General features: G+C 40.7%; 1 protein-coding gene across 1 annotated transcript in view; it reads left to right on the top strand.

Annotated features, from left to right (window-relative positions):
* The window catches only part of KATNIP (katanin interacting protein), a 56630-nt gene that overhangs the window by 18683 nt on the left and 17019 nt on the right, over positions 1 to 20928 (top strand). The window contains exons 13-18 of the mRNA XM_059484783.1: positions 2869 to 3009; positions 7866 to 8754; positions 12976 to 13704; positions 14462 to 14670; positions 18269 to 18332; positions 20167 to 20344. Of these exons, the coding sequence (XP_059340766.1) occupies positions 2869 to 3009; positions 7866 to 8754; positions 12976 to 13704; positions 14462 to 14670; positions 18269 to 18332; positions 20167 to 20344 (2210 nt within the window). The remainder of the gene's footprint in view (positions 1 to 2868; positions 3010 to 7865; positions 8755 to 12975; positions 13705 to 14461; positions 14671 to 18268; positions 18333 to 20166; positions 20345 to 20928) is intronic.

The raw sequence follows: 20928 nt of genomic DNA, 5'->3' as shown, positions 1-20928 counted from the left end.
TTAATATATTCCCTTGATTTGTGACTCTGTAATCTCCTCTCTTGAGGCTGCATCCCAGATGCAATCTGGGCAGGGAATTTGCTCTTAGGCTGTGGGTATGGGGTGCCTGAACTGCAGATTCCTTCAGAAGGCAGAGCAGCACTTCCAGTTTGTGCACATTTCAGATCATACAGGAAAGCTTCAGGGTGCATTAAAAACCCAATAAATTAATCAATCTCCAAGCAATGAACATTTTCAACAGAACAAAAACTTGAAATAAAAACTTATTGTGTGGAAAACTCATTTTACCATGCTTAAAACACTTCCATCTTTGATCATTTAGATGTACTTTTGTCTTTGAGAATACTCTCATTGAAGATGAGGGATTTTATTTTATTAGTTTATTTATTACCCTTGCAGACTTTTAAGAAGAGCACTTAAACTGCTTCCTTCCTTGTATTTTGTGATGTACTGTAAAAGAAAAAAATGCCTGGCAGAATATCTGGTGCTCTCAACTTTTTAGATTAAATAAAGGGAAGGAATTTACTGTGAGGATGGTCAGGCCTGGCACAGGGTGCCCAGAGCAGCTGTGGCTGCCCCTGGATCCCTGGCAGTGCCCAAGGCCAGGTCAGACAGGGCATGGAGCAGCCTGGGACAGTGGAAGGTGTCCCTGCCCATGGCAGGGGGTTGGGACTGGATGGTTTTTAAGTTCCCTTCCAATCCAAACCATTCTGGGATTCTCTGAAAATATTTAATAAGTCTTAGATTAGGTATTTATTGAAATTGCTTTCCACAAACCTTTTTGGTTCTTATATGCATATAGAGGTCTTTTAAACCTCAGGATAACAAGGACAGGCAAATACTAACAAAGGTGTTTCTTCCCCCTGGGGAGCCTTAGACCTGTGTCATTCCTCTTCACAGTGCTTGATGCTTCCTTTACTCTCCATCATTTACACCTTCAGTCCCACAAAAAGCAGTGCCAATCTCTCACAAAATCTTAAGATTAAAGGTGTTCACTCTCCCCTTTTACCTTGGTCCAGTGAAAATACAATTTCTTCTTCTTAACATACCAGGTTCACCCTCATGGTTCAAAGAATTTTTGGGTTAGATTTTTCAGCTCCAAGAAAATAACCCCAGGCTCAAGTACCTCTTGTGAAGGCAAAGACATGAGATCACTCTTTGGGATAAAACATGAGAGTCCTCCACAGTCTCTTGAGTTTTGGCATGGATCCTTCAAGGTGACTTGAATTTCTGGTGTCAGATCTTTGGCACCCTCATGGGGACTGTAACACCTGTGAGTTTGTGTAAGCTCACCAATATCAGTTATTTCCACTGATGAGCAAGATGATCTCCATGGCTGCCTCTCACTCAGGACACAACACTAAGCCTGGCTCTGATAAATCTCTGTTTTTGGAACATTGGGTGCAGTTTTACAGAGAAGCCAGTGAGAAGCAGGAGCAGATCATTTTGGTGCTGAATCAGGTACCCTCCTGTGAAGGCACCTCTGGCTCTCAGTACACACCAGAACCTATTGATTTCTGGGGAGTCAGCTCCTGCCTTGAGAGATCTGCAGATGGATTGCTTATCTAATGTTGTCTGCAGTTGGGAAATTGTTTTTTTTAACTGTTCTTATTCAAACTATGGCTTCAAAAACATGATGCAGCTTTGAAGTTGACCCTGGAGTTGGGTTCACAGTGATTTGAGGGCTGTCCTTCATTTCTTTGATGTCAAGAGGCTTCTTTCTTTTTAAGTAATAAAGGACAGAACCTGTCTGGCACTCTTATGGCTGTTGGTGCTCCAAACTGGTGTTAAAGCAGAAACAATCTCCCAAAGCTTTTTAAGAGGCTTGGGGCAGACACCCATCAGAGTCTGGAGCAATGAAGAGAGGACCATGGTGAGGAGTGTATCTGATAGCTATCATATTCATGCTGGCTCTGAGCAGGCTCCAGGGTGCTGTACTTACCATTGTTAGACACACAGATAGAGGACTCTGTGGTTAACACCTTCAGGAAAAACTGAAACACTCACTTCAGAGAGAAAGGTGTGGAAAAAGACTGCCTGTTATCTTGTGTGTGTGTATCTGTGTCCTGTGTGTCCCTGAGAACAGGAGGGGAACTAATTTATCAGCTACTTTCAGATCACTGGTATGTAACCTGCATGTGGGTAACACTGAACATCAAATATATTAATATTGAACATTTTGATTCTGAAACTTCCTTCTGAGCTGCCAGATATCCTTTTCTTACATTCTAAACATGTAAAGATAGCAGTTCTTAGCAATGTCCAGAATTAAGCATTTCTTGGTGGTACTTTAAAATCTCTTGATTGCCAGTTATATGTAAAATTCAAGTTGGGAATTCTGTTATGTCTTAGAAAATTTTCAGAGTAGAGTCCAGTATAACTCTGAGGAGTAGACCTATAAGTGAAACTGATTATCTGCAAAGCCTGATTAAAATAGAGGCAGACAATAAAGTAAAATTCTCAAAGATTCCCCTCCTTAGAGGACGAACCAGAATCAAAGAAATTGTGAAATGATTGTAGAATGCCCACTGTGCTCACTGATCCCCCCTAGTGCCAGCAAAGCTGATTAATTTGATAAAAATAAACTGGGCTTGCTCTGCCTGTGCTCTGAGCGTGCAGATGTCTCCCTGGGACAGCAGGCAGCTGACCTTTAGCTCATTGCCAGCTTGTTGGGAGCTGTCTGGCAGGCGGGAGAGTGGGATTTACTCTTGGGAAATGAGGCTGAGGTTTTGCTCTTTACGTAGCAGATTTTATGAAACCTTTACTTTCCTAATGGCCTCTTGTGCTGCTGGGGGGGTGGGGAGTTAATTAAAACACCTGCTCCAGGAGAAGGAGAATTAGTGACAGTCTGCTTGTCTGTGTTTTTAGCTCCCCAAGGAAAGCTGCCTTTGGATGTGCCCTTTCCACCCACCCGTCCAACTTTACTTTGTTATCCGCAATCCCACCCGCTCACGTGACTTTGGTATATCCAAGATCAAGATTTGGAATTACAACACAACAACTCCCAGTGTAAGTAGTCTTTTCTCAACTCCTCTTTATATTTGCTCATGCTTTGCCTAGGGAAATTCAGTGTGATCTTCTTTCTAAAAGCACGAAATAAAAGTAGATACAATTTCCTGTAATAAAACAGGAGCTGTGAGGTGTCCCTGTCTGCTGTGAAATTTGCTTTTGTCTTAATTGTAAGTGCTAACAATGTAGTGATAATGTTTTCGTGGGCACAATGAGCATTTGTTTTCAAAGCTATTAAAGATCACTAAAGACCTAATAAAAGGCTTGCACGTCCTGTCATTAATCCTTTACTGTGGTGAGAAATAGAGATACAAAGGTAAGTGCATCTCAGTATTCAGGGCTTTCAGCTGTTTAATCACAATGTAAATAAATACGTGTTTAAATATCTGTTTTTTGGTGTCTATAAATATAAACAGGCTGACTGTCGCTCAGTTTGGTGTTTGTCACTTCAATCATAAAATGGTTTGGGTTGGAAGGACCTTTAAGATCATCCAGTTCCAGCCCCCCTCCCTGGGCAGGGACAATTAAAAAGTCCACTACTGTGTGCTCATAATAAAACCAGTCATCTACTGTTACAAGAGAGACATATCATGGCAGATGGCAGATGGTCTCTTGTCTGTGTGTTTGAATGTCACCATGAATATCATTCTTGTTTGTACACTGCAGTGTTAAGAAAAAAAAATTCTCAGGTACTGGATCAAAGAGGATTTGCTGTCCTGGATTATAAATAAGAAGCTTTATCCCTCTGGTTTTGCTCTCATCCATGTTCTTATATAAGCACATATGGTAATTTATACATACAGAAATGGCCGTGGAAGGGACAGCTTAAAACAAATTTACTACAACATGATTTATATTTCTTTTCCTGGAATTTTAATAGCTTTTCTCACTAAAATGTGGTCTACAGGATGTTCCATCATCATTAGAGTGTGCGAAAGGGCTGCTGTTCTTGGAGGTAATGGTATGATTTGTTACCAAACCTACTGAATAGAATGCAGGACGCACACAGAAATGTTTGTCTGTGTTTCAAGGCTCTGCTTCCTTAATAACCTGATATAAGGCAATGTGTAAAATCCATTGGGAGTATAATCCTATGGATTTTGATGGAAAAATTTCTGTGTGCAGAACACACAGAGAAATGTTTGTCTGGTTTCAAGGTTCTGCTTCTTTAATAACCTGAAATAAGGCAATGTGTAAAATCCATTGGGAATATAATCCTATGGGTTTTGGTGGAAATGCAGCAGTTTATCCTTGCTGAAGAAATGTCTCATTATCCTTAGCATGAAAGAATAATACAAAGCAGTTCTGCCTAAGTCTGTAATTTGTCATGAGGAAGTTTTGTCTAAGAAGTATAAAACCCCAAAAGACAATGAATGAACAATTTTCTTCCTGCTAATGTAAATCCAGAGCCAGATTTCTGTGTAGATTTTGGGAATCATTCTAACTGCCTTCTTTCCCTCAAAAACCACGTAAGTGAGAGATGTCCAAGTACTGCTTCCAAAAATAGGCCAAAAATTAAGTCAGGCTGGTACTTTGGTATATTTGAATTTCAGAACTTGAGACTGGAAGGAGAAAAAAATATGTCTGAAGGAAGCTGTAAAAGTCAGATGACATCATTGTCATAGATTCCTTGATTCATTGAATTACAAGAAAGGTCTCAGAGGATGTTTCATCTTGCCTTTATTTACTTCAGTTGAGACCTCCAAAAAAGGAGGTGAATTTTAGTCTGCAGGAAGGGAACAAGTGTAAGGGCAGCCAGTTTTTTTCAAATTTATCTGCAACAGTCAGACACTTTGTAAGTACTTGATACAGCCTTGAAACTGCATGGTTAATGGTGCTATTAAAACTTTTTTGAAAGATCCAGTCTAAAGTGTGTTGTATGTCTTCACAAAACTGGGAATGGAATCAATACCTAAATGCATTAAGGTCTTAGGTGCTCTCCAGTTGAATAATTCTCTTCTTCAGGTGGTTGCCTGTGTGTTTGTTCCTCCTGTGCCTATGTTCCTGTCCATTCTCTTGGGGCTTTTTTTCAGTGCTGGTGTGCCTGTAAGGATGGAGCAGCTTTCTTCCAGCACAATCAGTTTTGTAGAAGTATTTTCTTTGGTTCTTGGCTTCTTTTCTACTGCTTCTTTTTCACACTTTTCTGAAAAGTCAGAAGCAATTTCAAGTCCTCTGTCCAGGAAGAATTCTCAGAAAAGTGCCTCTGGTTTTAGGCTCTATCCTTTGTGCATGAATATCACAGAAATGGCCAAAAATACCATCCCTATTTTCTCCTTGGGAGGCACTGTCCCTGCAGACACCCTGGGAGGGCTGAGGGTGCAGGCTGGGAAGGAACATCCAAAGGAACCAGAATTATTTTCACAAAATCTTTTTTCTTTCTGACAATGCTCATACCCACTTGTTTGTTCTGAGACACTGTGACCTTTTAATTACTCTTCCAGCAAGGAAAAGCCCTGCCTTGGCTGAAGTATTGAGTGGTTGTTTACAGGGTGGGATTACTCCTGAGGAAGGGATTTTTCCAGCCTCCTCACGCTTGAGGAGAGCTGAGCAGTGGTACTGGGGATGCTAAACTGTCAATCTTTTCCACCAGAACAGATCACTAAGCAACTGGAAACTCAGAAGAGGGGTGGGAGGGAATGAAAAAGAGCAGTTCTTAGTCTTGTGCCTGCATATGTTTGTTCTTGGAGTCTCTTGGGATCTGTTCAGATTTTTCCTCCCTGAGGCTCAGTCTGCTCAGGATTTTGGTGCAGATTTTCATCAGCTCTCCTGAGCTGTCAGCTCTTGGAGTGCCTGCCCCAGTCCAGTCTGTCTCTGTTATCCTAGAAATACCTGGCTGCTTCATCTTGGTACACTTCAGACCTTTTCTGCTTCCTAAAATACCCATCCCAGACATTCCAAAGCATCAGAGAACAGTCTCCCACTGACTGGAAAAGCATTTTTGAAGTGAGTGACCCCTTTTTGGGCTTGACTGTCCCTTTTTCAGGGAGAATGAGCTCCACTATCTCATTTTGTAGAGTTTCTCTGCCTACCTGACCTCCTCTGCTGGTGAGTGCAGTGGGATTAATTTCAAAACATGCTGTTCTTAAGAAGTTGATTTTAATTTAAAAAGATGACATTGACAAATACTTTTCAATGTACATCTGTATTTTTGTGGTCCCCTTCAGTTTACACCTATTTCCAGGTAAAAATGTAGAACTAAGGCCTGGGTATTCCTAACAGCAGTAGGGCTGGAATATTATGGAGAAATGTTCCAGTTATCCTAAATTCAGCTGTGACTGTTCAATATCTCTAGCATTTAAGGAGGACATTGGCAGTTTAGACATATAAAAATTTTAAAAGTAGCATTATTGGGACATCCTGATAGTCTTTCTCTTCCCCATCATAATTCCAGGCAAAGCCATGCAGGTAGTTTTCAACAGATGTAATTACTGAAATGTTCTGATCCCCTGTTAGATCAATCTAGCAGTGTCCTCATTCAAGGGGAAAAAATATCCTGTTTTATGGCTGACTGCATCAGCACAGAAATGCAGCACTTTATGATCCTACAGGAGTTCCACAGGCAGCCAGGCCATAATGGCCAATTAAACTGGTTTTACAGCTGCTCACTGGGAACTCAGGGAAGGTTATCTTTTTCCTTTCAGGAATGTGTCCTGCATTCCTGCACCCACTCCCCTCCCTCACCTGGAGCTTTCTTGTCATGTTTGCATCCCCTGCTTTTCCTCTGGGTACATCCATATTGCATTTTTTTGGCCTCAGAGATGTTATTATTGGGAAGGCAACAGGATGGAAGCTATAAAAACTTGTAAGGCTTAAACAGTGTGTGTTCAGGAGTGAAGAACCAGAAACTTTCATGCTTGGAAGGGAAGGAGTGATTGGTTTAGTCTGGGAGCAGAGGAAAATGAAAATCAGTATTCAAGGAGAACTGACAGGCTGGAAATGAGCAAGAGGGATGAAACTGAAACTTCTTACTTTCACAAAAAGCTTCTTATTTTTCACAAAAAGAAGCAAAGAACAGAGAGTCTCTGAAAGACTCCATGAGATGGACAAGTTAGAGAACAGAATGGAGATGGATTGTGTCTCATCTTCTGTATTTTCTTTGAAGATAATGGTATTTTTGTCAAGAGGGAGAAAAGGTTATATTGAAATGGCGAAGAGAACAGAAAGAACATTAGTTCTAACTTCAATGGAATAAAAAAAACAGGTATTGGTGAGTGCCACAGAGAAGGAGAACATAGAGATAAAGTTGTGAGTGGCAGAATTGTGTCTGAGATGAAGGCCTGTTGTTTAAAAGGCTAGTTAAGTGTTGGAATAGGCTATCAAGGCAGATTAATTGAAAACTGTTAAAACCAGATTTCCTCACAATGGTGTTGGTTATTTTATATTCTTCAGAGAGGGACTGGATGATTTTTTTTTTCTAGCATTTCTGTAACTCTGTAACTCTTTTTAACTCTGGTGGCTTTGATCTGGGTGGTTGTTCACTGTGGAACATGTCGTGAAAGTGCTGAATCTTAGGGATGAAAAGCAAAACGTGCCTCTGGAATTTATATCCTGATCAAATATAATTGTACTTAATCTGGGCTTTTCCCCTCAAGCTTTTCTAAATAATCAAACCTTGTCAGACAAAGTTATAGCAGTGTCTAGCAGGGTTTCCTGTCCTTTAAAAAAATCTTATCTATTACACAGTGCTTCTTAGTCATTTCAGCTTCAGATTAAAAAGCAGTCAAAAGCACATACTGACACAGGGTTTAATTGTTTTCATCTGTCTATTGATTAAGTGTTCAAATGTCACAGTCCCAGAGCTGTGATATCTAATGCTTAAAAGCTTGACTGAAATCTTCCTACCTTTATTTTTGTAGGACCTTGATGTTGGAGCAAAGAAGGTGAAGTTGTATGTTGATGAGAACCTTGTGTTTGATGGTGAATTAGAGAGAGGCTCTGGAGATCTCCTTGCTGACCAGAGCACCACAATTGACCTCACAGATCACAAGCAAGATAGCTCAGCCTCTCCCTCAGCTGAGAGGAAGGAAGGAAATGCACCTGCAGGTCCAGACAAGAAAACAGACCTACTTTTAAAATGCTCAGAATCAAACAGTGCTTCATTGAACTGGACAGCTCTGCCAGAAGAGAATCTTCTTGAGCCTAAGATGAACTCAATCAGCTTTACAAAGAAAAATTTATCACAGTTAGAGGATGATCTAAAAGAGCCCCCATCTCAGGTTTGTATAAAAGATGCCAAAGAGGAGGAAGCAGCAGTTGCAGAGCACGTTCAGTCTGATGATGAGCTTTGTTTGAGTGAGCAAATGGAAAGGTTAACAGGAAGAAAACTGACTGATTCTGCAGGTGCAATTCCTTCTTGGTTGCAGTCATCTTCCCAGGTGCCACAGAATAATCAAGACACTCCCAGTAGGCAGAAGCCTCCGTGGCTTGCTACAGAACAGAATTTCAACTCAAGATTTCAAACACAGCCAGATGAAATCATGAAAAACTTCTCAGATCTGATAAATGAGGATGTCAAATGTCAGAGGCATGAACTGGGAAGACCCAATAGTAGAAATGCAACTGGAGATGGGAGATCACAAACGCTGACCAGAAAGGATGCTGATGTGGACTTGGACATTTTTGACTCCCCTTCTAACAAAAACTGCAGTTTGCAGTACCCTGTGAGTGGAAGGAGAAGTGTCATGTGTGGTAAAAAGCTGGGATTAAACACTACAAATCTTGGAGAAGATGATTCTGCTCTCAAAGGTAAGAGGTCACAATAGCAACCTTAGTCCAAGTGCTGATGTGTTCTCCATTTTGCAGAGGCACAAACTCATTTTAGGTGGAAGGGACTTCTTGAGACTCCTGGAAGTTTAGACAGTGGATATTAGTCTGGCTATTTGTGATATTTTCCTCATGAGAATACTCAGTCTGTCTCCTACACCTGATATGAAACACTCTTCAGAAAAATTTGCATTCTGATTTAGGAGCTTTTAATTTATTTGGAGCAGCTGGAAGATGAAATTTCAATAAATTACATTCTAAAAATTGACAGTCCTGTAGACAGCAAATGTTTGCTAATATCAATTAAAATCTGCAGAGAGATAAAGAAGATTACATCCCAAATTTGCAGAGTTTATTTGTGTAGTAGCTTTGTGTCTTTCTTGGTGAGAATAGATGCTCAATATATTTATTCAGAGTGAATGGAAAATTACCCTTATTTTTCTTCTCCACTCATAATTTTATAAACCTCTCCCTCAGACATCTGGCTTATTTATGAAGAGTTTTCTAATAAATTAGCTGTTGTCTGCTCTGTGCTGTTGATTATCCTTGTCCTCCTTCCCCAGACCTCCTGCTGGAGGTGGATCCAGCTTTGTGCAGTTGTGTTCTGCCTCTGGCAGGACCAGCTGTGTGTCCCCAGGGAACAGCAGGAGAACTTCCCAAGCTCCCCTTTATCCCAACATCTGGCAATCCATGGCTAGGAATTTTTCAGGGTATGAGATATTTTTGTCTTTAACAAGTGTAAATAACAGAAAAGTAGAATTTCTTACCCACAAGCTCTCCTTTGGCTCTCTTTCACCCAATTTGCCTTTGCTTGGGGTATATGTTTGTCTTCCATTTTCAGTTTCAAGCCATGTCACTCTGACTCCTGGGTTTTGGACCCTTCATGCTCCTTGCTTGGCATTCTGTAATCCTTCAGCATTCAGTATCTTGTCTCAAATGAAGATTTAATACAAGAACAACAAGACTCAGAGAATTGGAATAAGATGTTACAAAGCCACAAATTGAAATTTTGAGAGTGATTGAACATCAGAACAATTTACATGAAAATGTATCTTGCTGTATATTGAATTTGGGTGTTTACATGCAAGTAAGGGTGACAAGGGACAGCAAATTCACCTAAATGAAGGAGTGTCAGTTCAAACTCTACAGCTGGTACTGCAGGGCTTTTTCGGACAAAGGTAAAATGGTTCTTTCTAAACTTAGAATGTCTGAATTTTTCCTTGTCTGACCCTCTGTGGAGAAAACAGCAATTTCATCAGTGTGTCTGAAGTTATGCCTCAAAGAAGAGAAGAACAGAGGAGTTTGGAATAGGTGCCACCTGCCCTTCACCCACTGCACTCCCTGCAGCCCCATTTACTGTTTCACACATTTCACAGTATCTGTTACATGAAAACTTTCATGTTGTGAAAACTGTAAATAAATCCCACCTTGAGAAGTTCTGTTCAGTTGTGAAAATGGAGATAAATTAGGAATTTCAATGCAAACTACAAGATGAGGGTTATAGTTTTTCAATGTAAATTTTCTCTGATTTTGCTCAGAGCGGGTTTTCATGTGGTGCTTTAAGCTCCTGATGTGTTTTAGTCCCTGCAGCCACCCAGCAGCTTTTGTTCTCTCTGCTGTGTGTGCAGGGTAAAGCCATCTTCAAATGGAGCTGAGAGAGCTTTAACAACAGGAAAACCTTTAAAATGTTTCCCTGAGAGGGCTGGATTTTAATTGGCCTGGGGCTAAGAGAAGGGCAGTGGAGGGTGGGACAAAGGGAAGGCTCAGAGGCTCCTGTGGATGTCACAGCATGGCTTTGGTCACTAAATGCTTCACAAGAACAACAGGAATTAGTAACAGCACGTACAGGCTTGGCTGGAGTTAATGTTGCTATAAAAACATCAATTTTTCTTTGATAACCAGTTTAATGTGCGAAGGAAATGGTGGGAGTACGCTGATAAAATTTGCAAATAACATATAATTTGGTTTATTATGAGTTAAGAAGATTGAAGAACTGCACAGAACGATGAACTTGAGGACTGGAGCAATGGAATGCAATTCAGTAGAATGGTTGCAGGCTCATCTGGGGACTAATAACCAAAAATTAAGTTGTAAGCTGAGTAATCATCAATTGCAAATGACCGAGGAAGAGAAGACTCATGGTTGAGTAGCTGATGGCAGATTGAGTGAAATGCTGGGGTGAGCAGTGATTGGAGCAGTGCACTCCCAGGATGGATCAGCAGAGGCATTTTGGCTACTTGGGAAACCTCAATATCTCCACACAGGCACTTGTGAGAGACCTCACTTGGAAAACTGCAGCTCAGATCATCCATTTTCAGGAAAGCTGATTACCAAGTGGAACAGATACAGAGGAGAGCTTTTAGAATGATTTGGGAAATGAAGCATGTGATTGCAGCATGGAAATATGATTGCTGTTTATAACAGGGAGTAAAAAAAGAGATTAACACAACAGAGGGAGAAGAAAGGTGGTTTTTTCTGTGTAGTCTTGCCCCAAAATGTAGTTTTCTAAAGTTTTGAGAGGAATTGTGTGTGGGGTGTGTGGCCATCAGAAGCTGAATTGGTGGTTCAAGACACTCCTGAACCCACAGAGGAGCTGGATGTTTGAGGTGTCATTAATCAATAATGCATTTTAGATTCTTGAAAGATAAAAGTCACACACTATAAACCTTCAGCCATTGGTGTCTGCTTTTGGACAACCTCTGCTTTCCTTTGAGAGCTCCACTTCTCCTCTTACCAGTCCTTAAAGTAGGACTCACAAACCTTTTAAATTGCACTGCCCTAGAAGGGGTTCAGGATTGTAACCTCTGGACTGTTGGAAGTATTTCATATTTGTAAAGAAATGGGAAAAACTCTCCCAAACTAGGAAAGTCAGTGGATGGTAAATACTCCTCTGTACTCTGCTCATCCCAAAATTTTCAAGCTTTGACATTTTCAAGGGGTAAATATTTGTACAGTTCCTTGTCCAGGTGAATTGTGAGTATTGCTGGGGATCAACCACCTCTTGGTAGTGGTGTGAGCAAGAAAGTGACTTAAAAATGTCTGATATTCTCTGAAATATGAACCTTTCCTTCATGTCTGCCTTTTCCTTGTGGTGTACAGAGGAGTGCCAGGTTGGTCTCCAGCCTTTCATTCTGGAAGACAACCCTTTTCCAGGTAGTTTCCCATCTGCTCTAAAATTCTTAATTTTATCTCACGTGTCCCCACTGTAAGTGGTTATTTGCCATAGATAGATTAGGAACATTGCCTCTTTCCAGTATTTCCAAAAACACAGTTAAAAGTTAGTCTTGAGCAGTCTTTTGGGAAAATTTTGTTTTGCATTTCACAGCAATTGGCATTTATTCTTGATAACCATTTGTTTTAGTATCCACCCAAGGACACTGTACAGAAGTAAAATCTGGCCCACGGGCCTGTAATTGTTCAGTACTGCACTTCCTTTTCTTCATTTATTTGAAGAAAATACATGAGTGACTGCTTTATTGAAAACCTTGGTTATTATCTGTTCTTAATTGTTTTGAGATTGAAATGAAGCAGTTCCCCAGTGCAGCCACAAGGAGAAGATGCTTTGCTCCCACTGGGTCCCTCTGATTTGTTGCCCTCCCATTGTTGCATTCCCATTGGATATCTTGTAATTATTCTCTTTCTACATCTCACACCTGCTGAAAAATAGGAAAAATATTTGGACATTACCTGCCTAGAATGCAATGCTCACCTCATCCTGCCTGTCTGCTGAACCTACTCCTTTTCCCACCACTTTTCTTTATATACTTGGGGCTCATTTTGAGAGGAAGAACCAGCTTTTCTCTGTAATGCTTTACATTAACCAGTTCAGCCATTTCCAGCTGTATGAAAGACCTGCAGAAATGCAGAGGGATGATTTAAACTCTTGTGACAAGCACACAATAAGTATCACTGAGCAAAAATCCCAATTTCTTTAAGGGCTGAGGCAAGAATTCACAGCCTCTACTTAGTTGCAGTTTGTACCATGGCAGGAGTTCTCCTCCATAGGTAAAAGTGATTTTGTTCATTGTGTTTGAGTGGGGAAGGGGAACTGGGACATGTAGTCTTTGTGACAGAAATGCAAAATAAAAGTGCTGCTGTCAGAGAATTTCCCAGTGAGGTACACAACGTCATTCTGCAAAGTCAGTGTTGGAGTGGTTTGCTCCCTGTTTGTAACATTAAATGCCTTTGTAATGTTGTTTTCAGATGAAGACATTCCCATCAAGGACGTAGCAACCTCTAGAATGAAGTGGTGCAGCGAGCAAGAACACACTCTGCAGGAGTCCTGGAACTCCTTGGTGAAATTTAATTATTCCCACCGTGGTCGGATCTCGAACATGGATTTTCAAGGGGATATTTTTGATGAGTTCCTCCATCAGCAGAAAATCAGCCGGCCTGGAGAAAATCAGAGAAAAGAGGGACTACAATCACTACCAAAGAAGCAAGAGGAAGAAAATTCTGTGGAGATCCAGGATGGAAGTGATTTTAAAATCCCAGTTTTACCTTATGGGCAGCACTTGGTGATAGACATCCGAACAACATGGGGAGACAGACATTATGTTGGTCTTAATGGAATTGAAATTTTTAGTTCTAAAGGAGAGCCTGTTCAGATTGCAAAAATAACAGCTGAACCCCCTGACATAAATATTTTACCAGCTTATGGAAATGATCCCAGGGTGGTAACCAACCTGATAGATGGGGTGAATAGGACCCAGGATGATATGCACCTCTGGCTGGCACCATTCACCCCTGGAAAAGCTCACTTTGTCTTCATTGACTTTGTGGATTCCTGTCAGGTAGCCATGATTAGGATCTGGAATTACAATAAATCCCGAATCCACTCCTTCAGAGGTGTGAAAGACATCATCATGGTGCTGGATGAGCAGTGCATCTTCAAAGGAGAGATTGCCAAAGCGTCAGGAACCTTGTCTGGAGGTAGGCTATCATTTCTGATTTTCCTTGTGGAAACAGCAGTACAATACAAACAGCAGTACAATACAAAATACATTTAGCTTGTTTGTTATCATTTTCCACTTCAAAGCAAGCTGGCACTTTGTTTGGTGTTTAATTTAAAAACATAATGCAAAGCCCATTAATGCATTCTTCACTGATACTGGGGATTTTAGCAGCATACAGAGCTAATCTCCATTTTTAACTATGTTTTAGCAACCAGTCTGTGTTTCAATCCCATCAGATAAGCACTAGAAATTTCAAAGTTGCAGCTTTTTGCTTGTTTTCACATACATGGTCTTTTGGAAAAGGTGATTGGGAAGCTTTTTTCCCCATTTGCTTTTCTATGTATCTGAAATCTGACTGAATTCTCTAGTGAATTCTCTAATTTTCCATTAGAGAAATGGAATTTCCATTGAAATGAATGACCATTAGAGAAATTGTCCAGAGAGTTTCTGGATAGCCCAAAAGCTTCAGGAGCAGTTCCTGGTCCTTTGACAAGAGTTTCCAGCACAGTGTTAGAGAATCCATTAGAGAATTGAAATTCTCTAATTCTCCCTCTGAATTTTCTAATTTTCTATTATGCAGTATAAGTTTGAGAGTGAAAGCCATAGTCAGTATCAATTTGCCATACATTATCTTTAAACACTGCTGCAAATTAAATGCAAAGAAGGGCCAAAAATAATTTTTCTCATTTTCTTTTTGCATTATTTCTCCATTTAATTCTGTGTGTTGCCTTCAGCTCCAGAGCACTTTGGGGACACCATATTGTTCACTACTGATGATGATATTCTTGAAGCCATTTACTACTATGATGAGACATATGATGGAGAAATGGGAGATTCCAGCTCCCTGAGATATGAGGAAGAGCTGAAGAGGCCAACAACTGCAGACAGGGAGGGAGATGAGAGACCTTTTACACAAGCAGGGTTGAGAACAGAGGAGCAACAGGTGGGGGCCTCTATGTTTAAAACTCTCTATAAATGTCTGTTTGAAATATGGAAGTAATAGCCACATTTCCAGGCTGGAATAAAACTGCAGAAGAACTAACACAATTATTACTATTTTAAAGACATTTTTTTACCAGATCAATAATTTATGTTATTTTTTTAAAGTTCTAAAGGTCCTCCAAATTGTGGTTTCCCTGATTAATTAATAAGCTTATTTCTTTACTTACTTGGAGAGGGACTAGGGGGAGTTCTTTATGATTTAGGTACTCTTGAAGGTTTCTTGTCTGTCAGTGATTTTTCCCATACAGCTACTTCTGTCATGAGTAGCTGTCCTCCCTGGCCCTCCAAACAAAAGATTTTTCCATATTTTCCATATTGTTGGTTTCTTCCTCCACAAATTAAGGATATTAAATAAGAAGGGTCTCTTCCTCTCAACTCTCCCCTTATTTTTCCTCTTTTTTTTGGCTAGCATCATCACAGGTGTGGGTGCATTTCGCATCATAAAAACTCCTCTTTTCTAGTCCATGCAGAAGGCATTTCCCTCCTTGGAGGACGGCTGTATTTCCAAGCACTTGAGCTCTTTCTTGCCTTTTGCCATCCCAGCCCAGCAGTCCAGTGTGTGAGCAAAGATCCCACAGGATTTTCTCAAGATGCTGTGTGGCATCTTTGACCCGTTTTCCTTAAAATTTTCTACTTTCTCAGAATCTTCCTGAGCACCCTCAGTGAGGTTGTCTTTTTCTAGGGTTCACACTCTTGTGTGTCAGGAGATTCAAAGCTGAATCAATCCCAATTCCAGCTGCTCCAGCCAAGATCTCCACAGGGATTTGTGGTTCCTAATGAGCCTCCTGTGGTTCCAAACCTTCCCCTTCTGTCCTGTCCTCTTTTTCTTGTGGCTCACAAGACAAAAGGAGATCCGGTGGTGTTGGAATTTGAATCTTGCTGTTAAAACCACAAGTCAGTGGCTTTAACCCTTGCGCTTCTGCAGGAATTTTGATCCCATTTTTGCATGCAGTAGCTGAAACTGCTCAGAGCCTTGCACAGGGCAGGGTTTCATGAAGACAAACTGCAGCTGACCTTTCTTTTCCTGATCATGTGTTTATTGTGAGCATTCACCAGGTCCTCTCCCATGGCAGAAGCTTGGCCTGGGCTGTCTGATCCTTGCTCTGATCCACAGGCCCTGCCTTCATTTTGCTGCTCAGCTCTGATGCCCTCCACACCCTGCTGTACCTCTGAAACTGCTGTATCAGCAGAGGAATAACACAAGCTGTTGTGACTGAGCCATTGATCTCCCTGTCACTGGGTGTTTGCTGGTACCATCTGGATTTCTGTAGGGGGATGTTTATGCTCCCAGAATGATACATATCCACTGCACAATTTGTCTTCCCCAGCCTAACCTTGTCAGACCATTATTGACCAGTTAGAGCAGCCCTGCTGTTCATTGCCCTTTATTCCCTGTTGCACATTCAGTAGACGAAATGGTGGGTTTTACTAAAAACTTTCCAAAAGCTCTTACAAAAGTGTGTTGCTTTTCTGTCAGTGTGTTATCCTTGGCCATCTTTCTGTCCATGAATTCAGGAATCCTTAACATTGTTGATTTTATAACAGATCAGACCTGTGGCCACTGCACTTGATTCAGCTCTGGGGCCAGCAGTGGCTGCTGAGAGAGAAAGAAAGAACAGCACAAACATAGAGTGCTGTTTCTCTGGAACACTCATTCAGCCCTCAGAAATGTGTCTCACAAGGACTTTTTAACTTAACCTCTGTGTTTAATATCATGCCACCGATTTTTATTGCATTAATTCATCCACCAGCTTTTTGAACCCACGTGCACTTTTAAAATTTACAGTGCTCCGTGGCAAATTTCCCAGCTGAACCTGCATGGCACAAAGAACTTCCTTCTGTTTGTTGCTGGCTTCATTTAATGTTCTCTGGGTTTTCTGTTGGAAGAAACTAAGCAATTATTCCCCACTCCCTTCTTCAAGCCACTCAAGAGATTTATACCCCTGTGTTAGTCTTCTAAATCTTTTCCAGAGTGGTTGCTCCTAGGAAGGTGTTGAACATTTGGTCAAGTGTAAGATCATGGTAATACTTTCTACTTTTTATTGCTTTTCCAATATCTCTTGTATTATGGTGGTGTTTTGTTTTAGCCATAAGAATTTAAGAACACAGGTAGGACAATGCCCACTAGCAGAAGTAGTTAAAATAGTAGAAAATGAGACCATATCTGAAAGAAAGTATATTATTACCAGGAAGGGATCTGAGTAGATAAGAAAGGGAGAAAAGAGGTGATAAGGTGCCTTGGCACAAATGGTTTATGCTCTGCTAGGGAGAGCATTATTTTGCAATCAGTAAACCCACTGTCCATGAGTTTTGATTTTCAGTAAAGATGCAAATTTTAATTCCCAGGCTGGTGTTTGAGAATTGCTGTGAGGAACAGACCTGGCTTGTGAGAGAGGTACCTACCCCAGTGGGAGGGATTTTGCACTATGTAGGTTCTGTGGGTTTATTTCAGAGCCCATTTCTTGTTCAGTCTCAGCTGAATTACTTTGATTCCCCCAGGGACATTTGCTGCCACATGAAGGATATTGCAGTCTGGGAGCCCATGAGATCCTGGGGATCAGTGGTTAAATTGCAGGGATCTAATGGAACAAGGAGACAAGTGTTGACAAGTCTTTATTTATTTTACTTAGGCACTGTGTAGATCCATTGGATGTATTGTGGCTGACTGGAAGTTTATTTCTAATGATGAATTAAAGAGAAAGAGTCTGGACTTCTAATTTCCTGTTTGGCCTTTTGACTACTAATGAGGATTGAGCTGATGTTTATATAGAGCTACTTATAAAAATGCCAAGATTTCATTCTAATCTACTGTTATTTATTTTGGAGCCAATACTGGTATCTGTGAAGTTAAGATTGTTTTCTCTGTTTTACATTTGTCCACAGAGAGCAGAATTTGCCATTTTATCCCACTCACTCAGTGAAGTGAATTCTATCTGCAGTCCTTTGCCATTTTTGTCTTTACTACCCTGATTGCCCCAGTGTGATCAGCAAATTTTGTCATCTGTTTCTTCACTTTTCTGAGCAGCATAGGCAATTTTTAATTAGCATTGCTAGAGCACAAGCACAAGCTTTTGGACAAGTTTGCTTGTTTGTTCTGCCTCTTAATTCCTGAGAAGAAATTGTGGTGGCACTCGCTGGTCTTGACTTCCTTCCAGTCTCCTTGTGTCTGCAACAGATTTGCAACATATTGCAAATACAGCATATTATCACTTGCTGATGGCAGTCAGCAGGGAAATAAGTGTTATTTAAGGATTTCAGCCTCTTTGAGAAGAGGTAGCTCACCCTACGTAGTCTCCCATTTCACATTTCTATATGCACTAAGCTAAAACCCTGCCCTAATAGTCTGGGTTTTCTAAGAACCCACCTGATATTTTACACTTTGGGTCATGTTTTCCATTTTTTGCAGGACAGCCTGGGTGGGGAGGCAGGGGAGAGATTGATATACAAAAAGAAACAGGTACAAATATAACTTTTATACAAATATAGATTTTATAAGCAGCCAGTGTAACACTGAACCTGTTCCTTGACTTTCTTTATAGGTTCAAGAGCCAGACCCTGTCTCTGAATGCACACCAAAGGAAACAGGAATATTTACTGGGAAATGTAAGTTCTTATATTCACTTCTTGCTTTACCGGCCTTCCCCAAAACATGTTATCAAGGATGATCTGATTTGTCAGAGCTGTAGAGCACTTTGTGACAGATGCCAGGTCTAGAATAAAGAAGAGAATTGAATATTTAAGGCAGAAGCTTTGTTTGCCATGGCATTTTCAACATTATATTGCAACAGTTGGCTTTTAATCTCAGAAAAACAACATTAGCCATTTGCCTAGTCCCTGAATGGGAGTTCTAATAGCTGTGTCCCTTACCCAGTAATTCTCTCCCAATCCTTTGTATTTGTGTAGACTGACTGAATTTTTTAGATTGGATTGACAATGGAAACCCTAGAGTAAAGCAAGATCAGAGTGTTATATCCCTGCTTAAGCACCTGATTTATTATCCTGTACCAAACCAGCTCTCTGTGGGCCTTTCAGCTGTTGTCCAGAGAGTTTCTGGATAGCCCAAAAGCTTCAAGAGCTGTTCCTGGTCCTTTGACGAGAGTTTCCAGCACGGTGTTAGGAAATATTTTTACCCTGAGAGAATTGAGAGGGTTTGAGATCTGCCAGCCTTGGGGACAGGAAAACATCCCCTGGATGCTGGACTTGTTCTGAGCTTGGAGCTGGATTAGACCCCTCCAGAGGTTCCTTTTCCCTGTGTCATCCTCAGATTGGAATCCTAAACTCTGGGGAATATTAAATCTGTGTGGATGGCTGCTTTGCACTGGAGAACAGGCTGGTTCTGCTCCTGCCTGCTGTACCCTGAGCACTTTTATTCTCAGTGCTGGCCTGGGGACTGGTACCTGCTGTCAGTGTAGCCAGAGCTCCAGATTTTATTTGAAAGCTGTTTTATTTCTTTGTGTCCCTGCAAATGCTGATGAAATCTCACTCCCAAGTGAATCTCTGTGTGTATCAAGACTTGCTCTGTGTTTTTAGGGGTAACTGGGCTGGAGGGTTTAAGATGTTTAATGCTTGTTTGTTTTACAAACATAAATTATGACCACTGGTGCTTCTTTAGACATTACATTAGATTATTTGTGGGCTTCTGTAGTATGTGAAATGAAAGGCAGTTCTAATTTACAGGGATGGATTTTTATGGAACCTGATCAAATTGGAATTTTACTTGTTATATCTGTACATGCTATTTCTGTCTTTTCAGTAAGGCATAAAACAGGTGGAACAGGAGATTCACATTCAGTCACTTGTCCACCCAGCTTTTTTCCTGTTTATTTTCTGGAGATACAGCCTAATCAATATTTGTGCTTTTCACTGATGCTGTCCCACGAAAATTCTTCCATATGTCCAGTTCTGACGTGAAGAAAATAACTTAAAAACATTAGTAAACCACATTTTTCTTTGCTTTAACTGGGAGTAGGTGTTTTCTAAAAATATATGGATTTCTGAAAGGCTGGATTTAAATGAATCTATACAGTCATTTAGCTGGTGAAAGATGATGGATAGACTTCAGACTAATGGGTCTTCTCTGCATCTGCATAATCACAAAATCTGTCATGTAACTGCTTAAATGTGTCACTGGCTGGCTGGCAGGGTGCAGTCCCACTAATGAGGCACTTGGGAACGTGCTTGATCAGCAGTTGTGGAATTTCAAGTGAACAGGGTGTTGGTGGCACATGAAAGGGCTCTGACACAGATTAAAAGAAGCTGCTGTTGCATGGAGGTGGACAAACAGAGCAGGAAAAATCCAATTCCTGCATATAAAGTGATTTAATCTATACAAAATATCCATGCTGCTAATCACTGGGATTTGCACTCGTGTTTACATTGGTTATCACTACAAACCAGTAAGTTTCCAGAGGCATTAAATCTTTATTCCTTTATGCAGGCCTGCAACTGAACTTCACCATGACCTGGGGAGACTCTCATTACCTGGGGCTGACAGGACTTGAAGTGATAGGAAAGGATGGTCAAGCATTAAAAATCAATGCAGAACAGATTTCTGCTTCACCCCAAGACTTAAATGATCTTCCAGAGTGCACCGGAGATTCCAGAACATTAGAAAAGTAAGTAACCAAGGACTTGGATGCATTTTACATCACATTTTCTGAAGTGACACATTTCTATAAACTTATGTTAACACATGTTAATGTGAACATGATTTTTATCCCATCACTGCTCATTCTTGGAATTCACAGGCTGTCCAGGAACAGCTTGTTGTAGAAACATGAATGAGATGTTTCCAAAAGATGGTGTTTGAGCTGGGAGATGAGAACATGCCTGCTTGGTTTTTCTGCCAAGGACTTTCCAGGAAGGAATGTGGGTGTTCTGTAGCATCTGTCTGTGCATATTGAGTGATATTTATGCAGGATTTCTGGATAATTTCAAGGAAAAATTGCACGTTTGCAAAGAGTGAGGATGTGTTGTGGAATTGCACAAATAGGTGCCAATCTTTTGGCCAATTTGCAGCACTTTTTTATGTGATTTATAGATTTTTTATCTAATGAAGTTTTATTCATTGACAAGTATATTTCCTCAGATTAACTTGTGCATCTAAATGGCAGCAGTATAGAAATGATAGGCTGTAGATCTGGAGAGGACTTTGCATTTTGGATGTTTTTGAAGCTGCATCCTGTTGTTTCTGAGTCAT

This window comes from Ammospiza nelsoni, chromosome 17 (assembly GCF_027579445.1).
Source record: "Ammospiza nelsoni isolate bAmmNel1 chromosome 17, bAmmNel1.pri, whole genome shotgun sequence".
Taxonomy (NCBI): domain Eukaryota; kingdom Metazoa; phylum Chordata; class Aves; order Passeriformes; family Passerellidae; genus Ammospiza; species Ammospiza nelsoni.
This window is presented reverse-complemented; position numbering and strand designations above follow the sequence as displayed.